Raw genomic sequence first — 17,500 nt, forward strand, 5'->3', positions numbered from 1 at the left:
ACTTTTTCAACCCATAAAATGGAAAATAAAACTTTGATAGTCTCATTTTATATTTGATCTTAGATATATCCTAATGGAATCCTTTCAAAATGCTTTGAATTCATCAGAGGAAAAGCTCTTATGCATATGGAGTAGTGTATTATGATTCTCCTTTACAATCACACAGCAGGATCTTTCCAGCATTCATTCTCCACGTCTGATTACTGCTAACAATTCCATCAAAGAAATGGAGTTATCCATCAGTCAAATTATCATTTGCTCTAATTGTTACTTCCCCGAAACTAGGGTTCTTCTTTCTTTCCTTATCTTTTCTTTTATAAACTACACCTTTACAGTGCTCAAATGAGCAAGATATCTTCAAGATCAGAAAAGATCAAAGCATATCCACACATCACTTTGTTTCTTATAGATGAAATGCTACTGGTCAGCCATAAATGCAGACAATGCATTTAAGCACCAAAGAGAATCAAATATTTACAGACAAGATGTGATCCACAAGCATGACGAGAAATAATCAAGGATATAAAAGCATTTTAATGTAATGAAAACCAGTTATGAGATCATGTATAGTTTAGAATTCACTTTTTTATTGTTATTTTGAATTATATCCTTCCTAGAAAGAACTATGCCAGGGTTAGTAATTTCAGGCCTTCCTGCTTTATAATAATTGACATGTCTTTCTGGACTATAGTATGAGTTAAATTTAAAGTTGATAGATTATATAAATTCAGTAAAAGGCATACTTTTTATGAGTAGCATAAATTGGAGAGAGACAGAGAGAGAGAGAGAGAGAGAGAGAAATTAAGCTACACTTGCTATTAGTTAGATAATTTTCTATGCAACATTTTAAAGTGGGTAAATAGATTTCTCTAGGTTAATCCATCTGGGGTACATTAAATAAATCTATACAGATGAAGCACAAAACATTTAACATATTAATCCTAACATGGACCTAGGAAGTAGCAGTGCTTTTTATTCAGGTTTATCATTGATGTAATATACAATTAAAACTACAAATCAACCATTCTGATCAAGTATGATCTACGATGTACCAAGTCAAAAAGTAAAACAAAGGGGCTGAAGTAAAATATATGATTCCACGGCTAAAATTAAAATATGGTAGTTCTGTGATAACGGACAGCTTAATCCCTTCCCCAACCCCCCACACCAGACCTCATTTTCCTTATTAGCTTACTGACCTTCATAAAATTTTCAACTCATATGTTAATTTTTTAAGGTAATGAAACAAGATGTGCTAAACAAAGTAAATATGTTATTATCCTCTCTAAAATAAGAATTTTTCTTTTTCCACATGGAAAATCATTGTGTTTCATTTGAGTTTTGTAATGAAGAGATTATGAAATAGAGCAATATTTGGTTCTATTTCACCTGTATTATATCTTCATTTTTAGTATTATGAAGAAATACTACTAATCTTACTTCAATAACTAGTATTAACAAAACACCTCTAAATTCATGCCTTTTGTTTTCTTTATACAGGTGACATAATTATATTTACTGAGTTCACTGATGAAAAAAATTTAATTTGATCATATCATTTAGAGGTCTTTATGCTAAAACTATTAAAATATAGTTTTGTATTTGGAAGTTTCACTCATTATTTGTTTCACACTCCTTTCTTAAAATAAGTTTTGTGTCCCCAAGCTTCATTCATATATTTATTTCATATTCCTTTCTCAAAGCCAAGATGCATTTTTCCTTGAATTTTTAATTTTTATTTTGTTAAAAAAGCTTGAGAGTTTGTTATTAGAAAAAAGGAAAAAATGTATGGAAGCATAAGGGCTTTTTTTTTTCCCTAAAGCATGTAAATCATTTTAATTCTAACATTACTTACAGAAGAGGAAAAACAAAAATTACAGCTTTTCTTCTGTTCATTATAATGATAAAATGACAATGCTTATTAACAGATGAAACTTACTTTACTTGCCAAATTTTTCAGACAGCTTAACTAGTACTTTTTCAGATATTAGCTATTTAGTAAAATAACATGAGTTTTAAATAAAATTAAATGAAACATAACTATGAAAAACATAAGCATTCTTTATTTTTTTTACCTAATAAAAAACTGTGAATTTAGTATTGGGAGGTTCAAGTAATGGAATTATATATCTTTCACTAATTTTATCTTCCTATGGGTCAACAGTAATTTTAAAAAAATTAAACATTTTGTATTTGGCTTCGTATGCTGAGGGAGCTATGCAATTTACAATTTGTGAGTTCTCAGAAGGCTTTCAGTACCAACCATGTGAAGGTCTAAGAAAACCTGAAAATGCTTCATGTAAAAACACCAAAAAAAAAAATTTTGAATGAAGTATAACAGTTAAAGTTTCTTGTTATGTTTTGTTTCAACACAAATTCCATTAAAAGTAATAAACTACAAATGTCTGGGAAGGGCCATCCACACAGAGCAGAAACAAAGGGAAAGCCAAAGCCTGAAGCAGTAACTGCCAGAGCATACCCTTGGCTGTCCTGCAACCTCGGTGGGATGAGGCGGAACTTGAATTTTAATGCCTCAGAATCCAGGAGAAAAGGCCATAGCCTTGTACCACATGAGGGGACCTTCACAGAGACTGAAACTTGAAAATCTGGCTACACCCTAAAGAGGATACAGAGTTAAAAAAAAAATAAAAAAGAAATAAACTGCCCATGGGCATAGTGAGATCACAAAGATGCTGTTACCTGATGACCTCCTAATGGGGAGAAGAAAGCACAATCTTTAAGAATCAAAATCAGTGGCCTTTCCTGGGTAAGGTTTTGGGGTGCAAATTCCTATTAGCCACCAAAAGCTAAAAATGCATGAATCTCAAATGTTACAACACTTCTCAACCCTGGTTGCATATTACAATTACCTAAGAAACATTTTTTAAAATACTGAACCTCTGGCTAACAGCATACCACGATATCAGAATTTCTGCTTGCTGTGGTCAACAACAGCACTGTTCAAAATGATTGTGTTGCACTGTAAATGTTGAGCACAGAAAAATTAGATAAAATTTGGTCCCAATAATGCATATCAGTAAGAGGAAATGCTATATCATGTGGAGAACTCCTCAGGCTCAGTAAGAAAAAGACAAGCATCCCAACAGGGGGCAAAATAAACAAACAGCTAATTTATAAATCGAACTCATTAAAGCATGGATGTGTCTCTATTTTTTTTTCAACTTTTTTGTTCTTTGACTTTTTCTCTAATTTGCCAAATATTGTCTATGTATGATAATGGGATAAAGAAATGATAGTAAATATGTAACTCTCAAGTCATAATGCACTTATCAGAAGTATTAGATCTATATAGTATCAAAAATTAAATAATTCCATCTATATGATAAAGTATATTAAGGAACGTCTTGAGGGGGGAATATTCAACTAATGCACAATGGCTCTAAAAAACATTGATACTGTGCTACTTTTACATATATAAAAAGGGATTATGATAAATATATTACTGTTCTTGACATTTTATATTTACATGGTCCTAATTTATCTGTACCTCAGTGTCCTAATCTGTGAAATAAAAAAGAAAAACACACTCACTGCAAGAGCGCTTACTTTCAATACTTCTAAAACTGGAGTGTACATAAAAATCACCAAGGAATGTGGCTAAAATGAAGATTCCGATTTAATATTCTTTGGTAAGGGTGAGATTCTTCCTTTCTAAAAAATTCCTAGGTGATGCCAATGCTTCCAGTCCCTGTACCATTTCTAAGTAGGCAGACATTACTTGCAGCTACGTGAACACTTTACAGGTACAGATTATAACATTTAATGTTTCACAGAGGAAGAAAGCAGGGCTCAATCTGGTTTTGTAACTTGACCACAGTTGCACATATACCACATGGGAGAGTGAGATTTGAGCTGAGGCCAGTATCATTTTTAAGCCTAATGCCGTTTATTTGCTACACACACAAATACCTCCTGATGCTTTCAGAAATCAATTTTAATGTTTGAAGTCTATTGAATTATTTTATGCAAGTGTTGGCTACTTTGTTTCTTATCATTTGCATTCATTTTTTGAACTATTAGTTTTCAAGAATCTGAGAACTGATACTGAAATATTTGCTACATCACACTCTTGAGTTTTCACCATCAAATTACTCTGTACACACAACTTTTCCCATGAGAGCTGTTCTGATTTATGTTATCAGACTTTATCTTTTGCCCGTGTTTGAACAATAAGAAAAGAAGCAAACAATAAAACAAAAGGACCATTTTTTGGTTTCCTGGAACATTTAAATGTGAATATTAAACATTTAAAGCTTTCTGTGAGGTCTTTATCATTGAAATATTTTCCTGATAATTATCATTTTATAAAATGCATTATAATAAAAGGAGCTTATCCAGTGCATCTTATTTTAATAAATGTTTATTATTAAGTGTTTACACAAGTGTGAGACATTTCAACATAAAATATAATCATTAATTCTCCATCCATATGACCATGATGAAACTCAAGTCCATTAATGTTAAGATTCATTTGCACAGTAACAATATGGAACATGTCATCATCATATAAAACATCCTAGAGACCTGCCCAAAGTGAAATTTACAAAGTAGTTATTACTGTTACTATAAAGATGAGGTATAGGATTTACCTGTTACATTTATTCTAAACTAAAAAATATATACAACCTCAATACTTTCACTAGTATACTTTCTTTTATGAGTGAGAAAGTTGGAGTGCAAACCAGATTTAAAAGTTTGACCAGAAAGGAATCATAAGGTTTTTGGTTCTTCTATTTCTTTTCTTTCATTGCCAAGTCCCTGTATTCATCCATTCATATATAGCAGAAGAGTCACTAGTTACTAACCATTGTCAAAACAATGAAACAAGCTCTTAAGAAAAAAACTGGTTTTATACTTTCAACAAGTGTAATAATTTACAAATAACCATCCACCAACACAACTCATAAAAAAACTGGATTGTTTCATGTTTGATACGCATGCATTTGACCCTAGATATTTATTAGGAGTTTTCTATCTTTAAGATAATAATAAATGTAGAAGAACAGCATATTTCAGCTAGTAAGTTCCAGAATCATCAGGTCTTTTATTTCTCAGATTTTAATATGCAAATACATTTTTAAGTGTAATTTTAGAAAGAAATGAGACATATATAAAATTAACATATTAAAAGAGATTTCTGCACTGGATGCTTCCTCTGTTTTCTGTGCTGTCTCCCATACTTTTCAGTTTTTCCCCTCATTTCTATTTTAAATGCCACCTTTTCAGAAAAAACAACAACAACAACAACAACAAAACAACAAAAAACATTTTCTTATTGCCGTATCTAAAATAGCACACTTAATCCCTAGGTAACCACACCACCATTAGAAAATTTCATACATTTTAATTGTAGATGTCAGTCTATATGCATGTTTGCATGCATATATATCTGCATTCCTAGGATACAGGAATTGTATAGGCTGGATATAGTGCCCACTGCAATAACAACTTATAGAATAAGTGAAAATGTCTAACCAGAGAGCAAATCTTTCCGTTTTGCACTTCTAACAAAATCTCTATAAAGGAAGTTCTATAATACTTACATAGTTTTATTCATCCAATGGAAAAAATGTGATATTATTCTTTGATAAATCAAATTGCTCAGAAATATACTACCTACTTAAAGAAAACTAGATATTTTTATAACCTGTAGCTACCCTTTATTTTATGAAGACACATATGCCTATAAAAGCTTTTTATTTTTAATGAGAGCTATAATAAATAATCTTCATTGAATAAATACAGTGCACTAGGTAGTTTGCCAAATAATTTTTTATGTAATATCTCACAAGGTTGGTATGAGGTAGTTAGAGATGAGGAAAGCAAAGAACAGAGAGACTCAGTAACTTGCACAGGGATATAGCATTTGTAAATGGCAGAGGTAGAATAAGAATCTTTTCATTTTTACTCAGAATTCATGTGGTTAAACTACTAGAGTATGCTGCCTCTCACAAGCAGCATATTTCCCACCATATTCAAGTTCAATCAGTCACATTTAAACAGGTACATCTCCTTCATTCTTACAAATTTAAAGAAAAATGCTCACTTTCGCAAAGGTATACAGTCCATAAACATGTCTATAAACATATTTCGTATTAGTGGCAAGTGTGTTCATTTGGGGAGGGGACAATTATTTGGATTAGTGATTCTCAACTGGGAGTGATTTTCCCCCAGGGAATATTTGGCAATATTTAGACACATTTTTGACTGTCCAAATCAGGTAGTGGAGTGTCCTATTGTGTCTAGAGGGAAGAGCTCAAGAAAGCTGCTAAATAGCCTTCAGTGAAAGAGACAACATCCTCCTCCCCACCAGCAAAAAAAAAAAAAATATATATATATATATATATATATATATATCTGGCCCAAAACATCAATAGTGCCAGTGTTGAAAAACCTTGATTTATCAAAAAAAACCCAAAAAACAAAAAACAAAAAAACTAAATGTAGGCTACTTTCTAAAATTTTATTAGAACTAATCTAAAAGTAGCTCAGGGAGCAGTTAAAATGGGGGGAAAAAGTATTTGAATTATTCTCTTGTATAATATTTGTAAATGGATGAAATCATTTGAATATTTGATTTTCTTGGTAATTTCTCAGAAAAGCAGGACACACACTCCAACAAATCACACCCAGGCACCACTGATATTCTGTACTTCCATAATCTCTATCATTTGTTCAAATTTTGAAATTAAAATAGGCTCCTTTTGTTACATATAATAACATGCCAAACAGAAGCAAAAGATCAATCCCTTTGATATTTTTTGGTAATGTGCCTAATTAAAAATAACTAGGCTTGCCAATGCATAATTACATGAACACCTAATACACTATATCTCCAGCCAATTTGTTTTAATCATAAATATGCACTAGAAGTATGAATGATCGACATCCTACTCCCAGCTGTATATTACTATTTCTGAATCAAGGCTCTTTCTTCAAGAGGGTATTTTCACTATATTTTCCTTGCTGTGCAATCAACTTCTAGTTGGACAATTATTAAGTACTTTTTCTCCTCAGCCCTTGACGTGTAACCCTCCTTATCCTGTATTTTAGCATGTGCTATATACCTTCTTCACTATGACTGGTTTTGGCAGTGACCCACAATCTAAATCTCTTTCCTACATTTGATATAAGTTAAACTATAATTATCTAGAGCTAATTTCAAATTACTACTTCATTCCACTAGCAACTGATGAAGATTAGTGGTCTTGCCTTGCAACTGAGTAAGTCAGCAACATAATCACAAGAGAACTCAGCAGGCAACATTTGATTCATGTGAACTCAATTACTTCTGTCAAAAATATTCACTTCAATAAAAGGCAGAAACTTCTAAAATGTGTTTTTGCTAACCATTTTTTACTAAAAAAAAAGTCTCTCATGAATCTTAAGGGAAAAAATAGCAGAAATTTCATCAGAAATAATAAAAAATACAAGTGGAGAAATATACTTGGATTAATGGATTTGAGACATTATTTGTTTCTGAAAATAGAAAAGACTTCCAAGAAAGAAATCTGTAGACTTAAATCAGTTTATTACAGAAAATGTAGGCATATAAGTAAGACTTACAAAAATAAGTGTACACTATATTTTAAGTTCATACAATAGAAACAAGAGTATTTTGTTACCTCGTCAAAACCAGATTATTACGGTTGAGGTAGTCTATAATTCTCTTACAGAAAGTTAAATGAGAGGAAGTTATATGAAAATGACAGATCGCAAATTGCTAAATTGACCAGGACTCCAGACTCAGTGCTTGGTTGTCTGGATTGAGGCCATATGTTAATGAGCTGCCTAGCATTCTGAATCCTGAAGGTTTAGTTTGTAAAAGGCCATGTGTCAACTCCATCATGCAAAGCACATATAACAAGTCACATGAGCATGATATGACAGCAAGTATTCAATCCTCTCCAGCACAGACTAAGAAATATTAGTACATGATAATCATTGCCACAGATATATTCAAACTTTAACTTCTTAATTATATAATTACATTTAATTAAATTCTAATATGGTTGTATCATCAAAAAACTGAATAATTAAATGTCATCATGGACTATGGCCGTATTATATTTAAATATGTGGTGTTCTGTGCTTTGTAAAATTCACTAAGTTGGCTTTTCTAATAGTAAATATATGAAAGACCAATCACATATGACTTAATACCTTGAACATGAAATTTGGCCTGAGAGTATTAGAACTAAGAAATGATTAAGTTAAAAGGCGTAACAATCAATTTTCAGACCACTGAGATTTTTTACAGATAATACAAAGGTGAAATAATTCAACACAAAGTGGTATTTAAAAACACAGTAGTCTTTTACGTCTTTGAACATTTTCTGTCCTCTCTTTTGAATTCATTGTCCTTCCTATTTGGTTTTCCATTTCTTTCTCATCCCTTAGGTTAAGGAGTACATAGTCTCCTGCTACTTCTGTGATCAAGGAGTATGTAGATTAACAGGAGTAGAAAAATAATTAAACAAATAATAAGTAAGCAAATAGGTGTAAAATAATAGTTCTAGATGGTTCTAGGAAGGAAAGCTATATGAGTAAACAGTGAGGCTTGATCTAGCCTTGACTGGTCAGGAGCACAGATGTAAAGAATTAATGTATGTTACATACAAGAATAATTCATGGGAAGAGAACATATTCTTAAAACAACAAGTAGTAAAAATGAACAAATTGTCTTTGAGAAACTGGAAAAAACCTAGCTTGGCTAGTGCATAGGGAAGGAAGCAAAATTTAAGATGAATCCCAAAAGATAACTGTAGCAAAACCATGCAGCCTCTTAATGGCAAAAACTTTGTCTTAAAGGAAACCCCTTAAGGGTATGAAATGTGTCTTTGAGGGTGAAGGGGAGGTTCCCGGGGTGGGATGGATGTATGAAAAGAACATTTGCATTTTTTATAGGTGATGCATTCATATGGTTCAAAAATCAAAACTATATATAAAGTCATTCACTATATTTGAAAACAAAGTTTCAACAAGGTTTACCTCTACATCAAAGGAAAAACGAAATAGAGAGAAGTAGACGATTTTTAGAGAAAGCTGAATGGTCATTTTGATAAACACTTTGTGATAGATTGGAACTGGATAGTGAGTAGAAAAGAGATGTGAAGAATGATCCGTAAATTTCTGGCCTATTTAGAAGGATGGTTCCAAATCATCAAGATCCCCACTTAGAGGTTTGAAGCTAGCAAATTAAGATTGTAAAATAAGCTAGAGTCATGTTGGCATTTAAAACACACACACACACACACACACACACACACACACACACACACACACACATTTACATTTACTTATTACTATAGATAGAATGTCTCAACAATATCTATGATGCTTTAGTTCTCTGAAGCAAACCTTTAAGATTTATTAATTCACTCAATGAGTCATTCAATTATATAAGTAATGTATATAATAAACACTTGAAATTCTTCCTAGAGTGCCATCACATACCATTTGTACATAGGAAAATGCCCACAGACATTAATCATACAGACTACATGTATGAATCATTCTCTGGGCTGTGCAGTAAACTTTTTGCATCACCTCTGCAAACCACTGCACCTACTATCAGGGAAGAAAGATAAATGCATGAATTAAGACAGAGTCCAGTTTAGTAAAGTTTTCTAAAATGCAAACTCTCTAGTTAATCCACGGTCACTCAAGTAAGGTTCTACTTTTCAATTCTTAAGAAAACAATGTGAGAAGTTAAAGAAAAGATGTGTGTTAACACTTGCACTAAGTTGACATTGCATTGCATTCTGTCAAAAAGCTGCTTCCCAAGATTTTTGTGATTATCACCAGCAGAATGTTTTAATCTAACCAACAATTAAAATGTATCCTCAAAACATGGAGAGAGGCCTCTTATACTGTCAATCAAAATAAAGACAAAGGTCATAGTGGTCTGCACTAAGTGAGCACACATTCTCTAAAATGATATAAGCAAACAACCAAATAGAGTATGTTGCTTTATAATACTAATAAACAAAGTTTTAGAAATAATTAATAATATTTAAATTTACAATATTTTAGACATAAATGCAATGGATTGCTTATAATTCCTGCTTCTGATCCTTCAATTACATAAAACTTCACCTTAAACCAATAAGACTGCTCAAAAACAAACTATAATGTGAGTTAGAACGTTTCTTTAATTCCAATCTTGAAAAAAATTGTGATTCACGTCCTCAGTAAGCTTAGAAGCATTTTAAAAACACAATTTTGATTTAACAAAACCTTCAGATGTGCTCGTGTATCAGGTGTAGAAAGTTATAGATTTCCCAGAAAAACAACAGAATTAATTGTAGATGGTATTGTAAAGATATAAAATGGAAGATGATGCTGAAGTAGGAAATTCAAATAAAATGCAATGTGTTTCTGGAGAAAATTAACCAAAGTTACTATAATTTACAGGTAATTTCCCTAGTTTTGTTTCCCTGGATCAATAATCTACAGCCAAGCACGAACAAATGAGGAAGTTTGATTCATGTAATAGAATGGACTTAGGAAAAATAAATGCACCTGAAGATACCAGGTGGGACCAAGGGTCTGCTCAGCATCCAGATTTCCCTCAGTTAATACTCATTAACTTTTATTACCTATTTAGTACACTCACATCATAGTGAAAACAAGTTCAGGATCATGAAGGAGAATAATTTAAATAGAAAATGCTTGTTTTCTTTCCCATAAACTGCTCTTCCCTTTGACATAAAATACTCCCCTGTTCCAGAAAGCCATTGACAAATTTCCAGTTTAAACGGCCAGCTCACCACACTGAGAGCAATATAAGGGCATTTTCAAATGAAGAGAGAAGCATGCATGATCAAGTTTCAATTTAAAGGAAAATAAAAGCAGGAAAAAAAATCCCCAAGGGCAAATTGCTTTAAAATGACCTTTTGTATCAGTTCTATCTTTAAATAGTTATTTTTTATTGGGCACTGCTTATTATGCATTTAAAATTGATCTGTAATTTTTTAAAAGCAAGCATATAATTGGAACCTTATGTAAACAACACAGTAAACTAATCCTGTCAGTTTACAAATGTTTTGCTGTAAAGTTCATATGGCTGAACTTTTTTTCTGAAGAACTTTTAAAAGGCAGTTAAAAACATGCCAAAACACATCTAATCTAAGATTTTGCATTTAAATTTTATACAGCAAATAAAGAATAGAAAACAAGTTCATGGAGAGAAACTAGAAGTAGCAGACAATAACTATATACAATGAAGGTTACCAGTCCCTCAGTTTGAATTTTTCAGAAATAAAATTTCTAAAAGCAAAGTGAATATGAAATATTATACCGCAAGTCAGACACTATTAATTATGTATATCCAATAAAATATTACATTAAATCTTTCACAGTTGCCAGAAATTTTAAAATTCTGAAAAGGGAAAAATCAAACTTGAGAGAAATAATCTCCATAAATTAGCAAAGTAAAAGGTCATTTGCTCATAATCATTGGAGGAAATACATATACATGATCCAACTGAAGCAGACAGCCCCTGCAGATCCGGAGGCAAACTCTTACCTTGACAGGTGCCATTTTTCTCTTCATATCCTGCCTTGCACATGCATTTCCCAATGGGCACCAGCCACTCCCCTTCAGCGCTGCAGTGCATTTTGGGAGGTTCATCGGTCACAGAATGGTTGACACAGGAGCCTGACACTTCAAGCAACTGGGAAGAATCAGCTCCAGTGATGGTGTCAGGGAAGACAGCCAAGTGTCGTACCACAGAAGGGCATTTTTTATAGTATACACGCACAGAAACCAGAGCAATGCAAGCACCAACATCTTGAAAGGCAAGATAAAATCCCTTTTTGCTTAGAGGTCCTACATCTCTGACCTCTGTATTCAGTTTCATAACACGGTCACCAAGATCAAGTTCTGTAAAGCTCTCATCGGCGGCAATGGTATCAATTTTGATGTACTGGTTTTCCTTGATGTTTCTCCCATTCTGATCATCTGACTCAAAGTAATACATGTTAAAGGTTTCCTTACAGGTCCCCAGTCCTCCAGGAAGGCTGTTGCAGTCCCGCAGGGTAAATTTGAGTTCTATGAAGATTCTGGAAGCACCTTCATTGGAGATCCAACTGGTCAACAGCCAGTTATTCTGATTCTGTTCCATCACTTTGCATACTTGGTATGTGTGGATAGGGGCATAATTTTCATCCACTTCACCAATCTCTTCCCACTGTACAATATAAAACAGAAAGATAAAAACATTCAAAAAATAGAAAATAACCAGGAACTATAACAAAAATTATAAAAGAAAACTAATTCAGATTTAGAAACATTAATATCCTCAATATTTGGTATTTACAGAAGGAACTAGATATAAAGTATTGGGAGAAGAGAATCACAAATTTTTTATTGCCATTTTTAAATTAGGTAAATTAACAATTTATTATACTTCATCTCCAACATAACTCAAAGAGAAACACATATGAATATGTCCCAGGCAGAGGGGGAAAAATGCATTTCTGAGAAAAAAAAATAAAAGAAATTTAAATGTGGGTAAGGTTAATAAAATAAAGCAGAAAAAGGAAAATAGGTATATTTTGAATAAAGTTAAGCATATACATAAATAGGGTAGAAAAAGTTTAAGAGAAATAAAAGAAATGCAATTAAAAAATGAAATGAGGGTAAAAAATACCACAAATTTGAGAAAAAAAGGAAGAAAAATGTAACATATAAACACAGTCTTTAATTCTGTCATGTCACAAATAACACATCAATGTAATATAAGTTGAAAGAAAATCCATTAGTTTAAAATTAATATAGATCTTTATTTCACTGAACCCATCTATTGAGGGCTCTCACAAATTGGCTAGCTAAATATTAATTCATAGATTTATCTAGATATATAAACATGGAGACAGTTATGAAAGAGAGATTAAAAATTACAGATTAGTTATATGGATAGCCTTGTCATTTTGAATACTAACTTCTTGTGATATGTTGGGACCTCATTAATTCTTTCTTATCAAGGCATTATTTTATGCATAGTGGCCTTAAAAGTTCTGAAGACATACAGGATGTTAAAAAAAAAATTAAGTACAATTTATTTAGCTTCCAAAACATTATTTGGCCAAAGAAGAGGTCTAAACTTATCAGTTTCCTAGTAAAATACTCCAGTTTTGAGAATCTCAACGTAACATAACTATTTCCTTAACAGTACAGAGCCAAATTTTTATTCTTCATAAAGATGTCATTATAATTTAAGGAATTTCTGAAATCTAAAAAAATCTGTGTGTAAAAACTAGATATATAATTTTGTTTTAAATCTTTAAAATAACACTGAAACACAAAGAAAAATGAAACCATACTGACTTTCAAAAAATCCAGAATGTGTGATTTCAGACATTATTATAGATAAAAAACTTCATAGACACTTATTTCTTTAGGCATGAGATTAAATATGGCATTATTTCTTGATTCTGTTCTAAAGGCAAAGATGTGAAAAATGCGGGGGCACAAAGGATGCAAATAAATCTTATACATCAGATGGCTCCTCTGGAAAGTCTAGCTGCCATCAGGCAGACATAAGCAAAGGTGCTAATGAGGTAAAACTGTTGAGCTCCTTAAATTCACAAGAGAGTGACATCAAGATTTTATCTTGCCAAACAACTTTCATATTGTTTTTACCTAAAGCCTCAGTTATTTCACTCAATCTTCTTTTTGTCCTTTCTCAAAATGTATATAAAGTCTACTTAGCTCCTGATTTTCTAAACCAGCTTTCCATTTCAGCACTCCATCATTAAACTACTTACAATTGTTTTCTGAAGTGATTTAGGTATCAATCTCTTTATAAGTGGTGCCAATTATCATGATTAATATTTCATGCAAAAGAATATGTCAACTAACCAAATAAAATGGTAAGATTGATCAATTTACTGTAATAAGATTAATGAAATATATATTATTTGAATTAGTAAAAGGGAAGATATGAAAAATCTCTTTATAAAAAGGAAATAAAAATGCTATCTTATTTCTGTTTTAAATATTTGTCTTAGATAATTTTTCAATATAAAACACAAACATATATATATATATATATATGTTTTTGCCTCCAATCACTTATGGAAGACCTATTTCTGGACAATATATTCTAGCAAAATCCTGTTAGCAAGTAAAAGCAAGCAGAATAGCAGGATCTTTCAAGATCATAAGCCAAGCAATTCAGCCTTTGTCTTACAAAGTCCAGGATACCACAAATATTATTAAAAATGCAAGCCAAGCAGCACTTGAAAAGACAGCTTAATAGTTACTGCTTCAGGTGATAATTTCAAAGCATGTGCATAAGCATCTTGCTTCTCTGAATATTCTCAATTAAGGAGAAGGAAACTATAATTTTCTTTGAATTCAGAAACTGTCATGGTGAGATTTTATTTATTTTTTTTCAAGTACCCAAAATATAAATGATGGCTCACAATTTATATTTCTAGTGAGCAAATATAATGACTTTAATTTAAATAATTATGGCAATAAGCCATTCAGAGAATCACACGGGTAATATATCCATCTCTAATATCTGCTGCCATTGAGACAAACAAAGAAATAGAAATATTTTTATTTAAGACTGGCTATCTGAAATAAAACTTCAAATTTTTCTAAGCTTCCTTTCCTTTTTAATATGAAGAGAGTATCTTGCTGTCCTCAGCAAAAATTGGGTATGAAAAAATAAAAGAGGATGAAGAGAAAGTAACACTCACCAAGAACTCTAGAATGTGACAGACGTATTCCTAGACACTTACAAATGTCATGTACAGGATATTACAGTAATTTAATACAAGGCACAGATAGGAATCAATATTTTCTGTTCATTTTTGTTGGATTTTCCATGACTTCATGATTTAATAAAAATATTTGCTGATCCTTTGATTATGAGAAGTGGTGAGCCTGGACATTTTGGAAGCATGGATTGCTGAATGCAGTATGATAGCTGTAGCTCGACTCTTTAGGTCTAGCAATTATTCAGTGCCATCCCTTGAGCCCATGCTTTTCTCTGTTTGTTTCCTCCTTATTTCCCATTCTTCCCTGTTAAGAATAAATAACTGGTTATACAGCTTGGGTTAGCTTGATTTCTCTCCCAGATTCTTGAGCTTACTCCTTTTCCCTCAGGGCTTTGAAAATTTCAGGTCAGTTGCATTCTAAACTCATTGCCCACCAAGCATCCCACATCAGCCACATTGATCAGAGAAGGGGAGGGGGAGGAAAGAACTTACTTTCATAACAACATGTGTATGATGGAGTTACCAGTTTTTCCTATCCAAGCCATTAGGAACTAGTTTCCCCCCGTCTGCCTCTCACTGCTCTCTTGGCCTTCTGGTATCAAGTTCTTGCTGTCTCCTACCTTGTTGGCATTGATCTCATTTCCAGACCCCCAGCCTATACATCATTTTTCATGCAGAACTTGAAAATACTGACTCATGACACATGGGCTGGACCAGAAATCTCCCTTGCATTATGTGGCCAAATTCACAGTAGGCAGCATCATGTCAAAAGTGTCAATTTTAACCTTTCAAGTTATTAAGGGTGTCCATTGTCTGGTTCTTTTGTCATTATTATGTTTCTATTTATCTTGATTCCATATCAAGGGTCATCTATTGAGGCTACGATACAGTGGTAAGAAGCTCTAGAGTAGACATTTGAAAACGATGCCACTATAATGATCTTGAACAGAAGAAAACTACAAGCCTGAAGTCCTAGTTTTAGTCCCAGCTCTTACAATATCTAGATGTATAAACTGAGATCCAATCTCTGGCAAATCAACTATGCAAATCTATAATGAGAACGAAAACTTTCTCTCCTAGGTATCTAATATTTAATAAAGACATCAGAAAGGGCCTTAAAAGGGCCAGTCCTATTGTTCATATGAGAAATAGGAAGTTGAAGACCAGACAAAAGAAAGGATTTACTCAAGTTTACACAAGACCAAGCTGACCACCTGGGCATCTCCTCTGCCCATAGCTTCCTTTGTCTTCTCAGCATGCCTCTGCCTCATAGTGTGGATTTGTGCATGGGATTCCTTTATTCATTGCATTAATTGCTATCCAACATTTTTTTCAGACAAAATGTAACCAGGAATATGTCTTCTTTTCTTTTGCTATATATTTTAATACTCAACACAAATATAAGGGAGAGGCATGCATGATTTTCTTATTGTCTACCATAAAACAGGGAGCAGAGTAGGGCACTTGATAGATATTTTATAATGAATAAATGCATGTCATACATATACATAGCACTTCTGATTCCAGAGATCCCATTAATTTGAAATAATTCAAACATAATAAATAAATAATTATATAATTGTGCTATATTTAAGACAAAAAATACATTTTCTTCTTTGTCAATTATCAGAATTTTATAATATCCAATTAGAAAAGTTTATAAAAGCAGATTTTAAAAAGTTAGTCCAGTAATTTTTAATTAAAAACACTAATAATTTATTTAAATATATTTTCTTCTTTTCATTTTTGATACAATTTTTACGTTTAGTTTTGCATATTAACCTGTTGAATGATTTTCACTAGTATTACATTTTACCAATTATAACTGATAGCTTACTTTATTTCCAAGAATATGTTTTCAAAATAAAGTTTTTGTCACTCAGTAGTCTTCTTCAGCATTGTGTGTAAATTAAAAACCCAGAATACAGCATATCAGTTCAAGGAACTATGGACATATTTCATATTTCAGTCAAATAATATTAGGACAATGTTAGAGATTTCTTTGGCAGAGTGACATAAAATTATGGCAAGAAATCAACTGCCTGTAGCTTTACTCTGAAATGACCAAAGCTTAACTTTCTAGGAAGACCTTGTTTATCACCTAACTACGTCTTTAAATACAGGGATAGCTGTTCATCATCCTTTGAATCACAACTTTTTAATATAATGTCTTCTGAAGAGCCTCAAAACTAAATAAGTTATAGGTTTTAAACCATTAAAATATTTTAGATATCATTTATTCTGATTTTCAGTTTGTAAATGTGTGTGTGTGTGGTATGTTTTGTTTCACATACTATGTTTTGCTAACTTTATTGAAGATATCCTGATTTCAAATCACTAATTAACTGATGTTTTTCTGAAAAGACTTAAACATAAGACCTAAAACCATAAACTTCCTAGAAGAAAACCTACACAATACCCATTCAGGAAATAGGCATGGGCAAAGACTTCATGACTAAACACCAAAGCAATGGCATCTGAAGGCAAAATTGACAAATGGAATCTAATGATACCAAAGAGTTTCAGCACAGCAAAAGAAACTATCATCAGAGTGAACAAGCAATCTACAGAATGGGAGAAAATTTCTGCAATTTATACATATGACAAAGGGCTAATATCTAGAATCTACAAAGAACTTAAACAAATTTACAATAAAGAAAATATTTTTAAGTGGGCAAAGGATATGAACTGACACTTCTCACAAGAAGACATTTATGCAGACAACGAATATATGAAAAAAAAA

The 17,500-nt window shown here is 32.2% G+C and overlaps 1 protein-coding gene across 7 annotated transcripts in view; it reads right to left on the reverse strand.

The window, feature by feature from the left end:
• Positions 1-17,500, reverse strand: part of EPHA5 (EPH receptor A5) — a 353,202-nt gene that overhangs the window by 271,216 nt on the left and 64,486 nt on the right. For all 7 annotated transcript variants that reach the window (XM_032259288.1, XM_032259285.1, XM_032259284.1 and 4 more), the window contains exon 3: positions 11,552-12,215. In XM_032259288.1, the coding sequence (XP_032115179.1) occupies positions 11,552-12,215 (664 nt within the window). The remainder of the gene's footprint in view (positions 1-11,551; positions 12,216-17,500) is intronic.

Source organism: Sapajus apella, unplaced genomic scaffold, assembly GCF_009761245.1.
Source record: "Sapajus apella isolate SASKATOON/1434 unplaced genomic scaffold, GSC_monkey_1.0 scaffold108, whole genome shotgun sequence".
Lineage (NCBI taxonomy): Eukaryota > Metazoa > Chordata > Mammalia > Primates > Cebidae > Sapajus > Sapajus apella.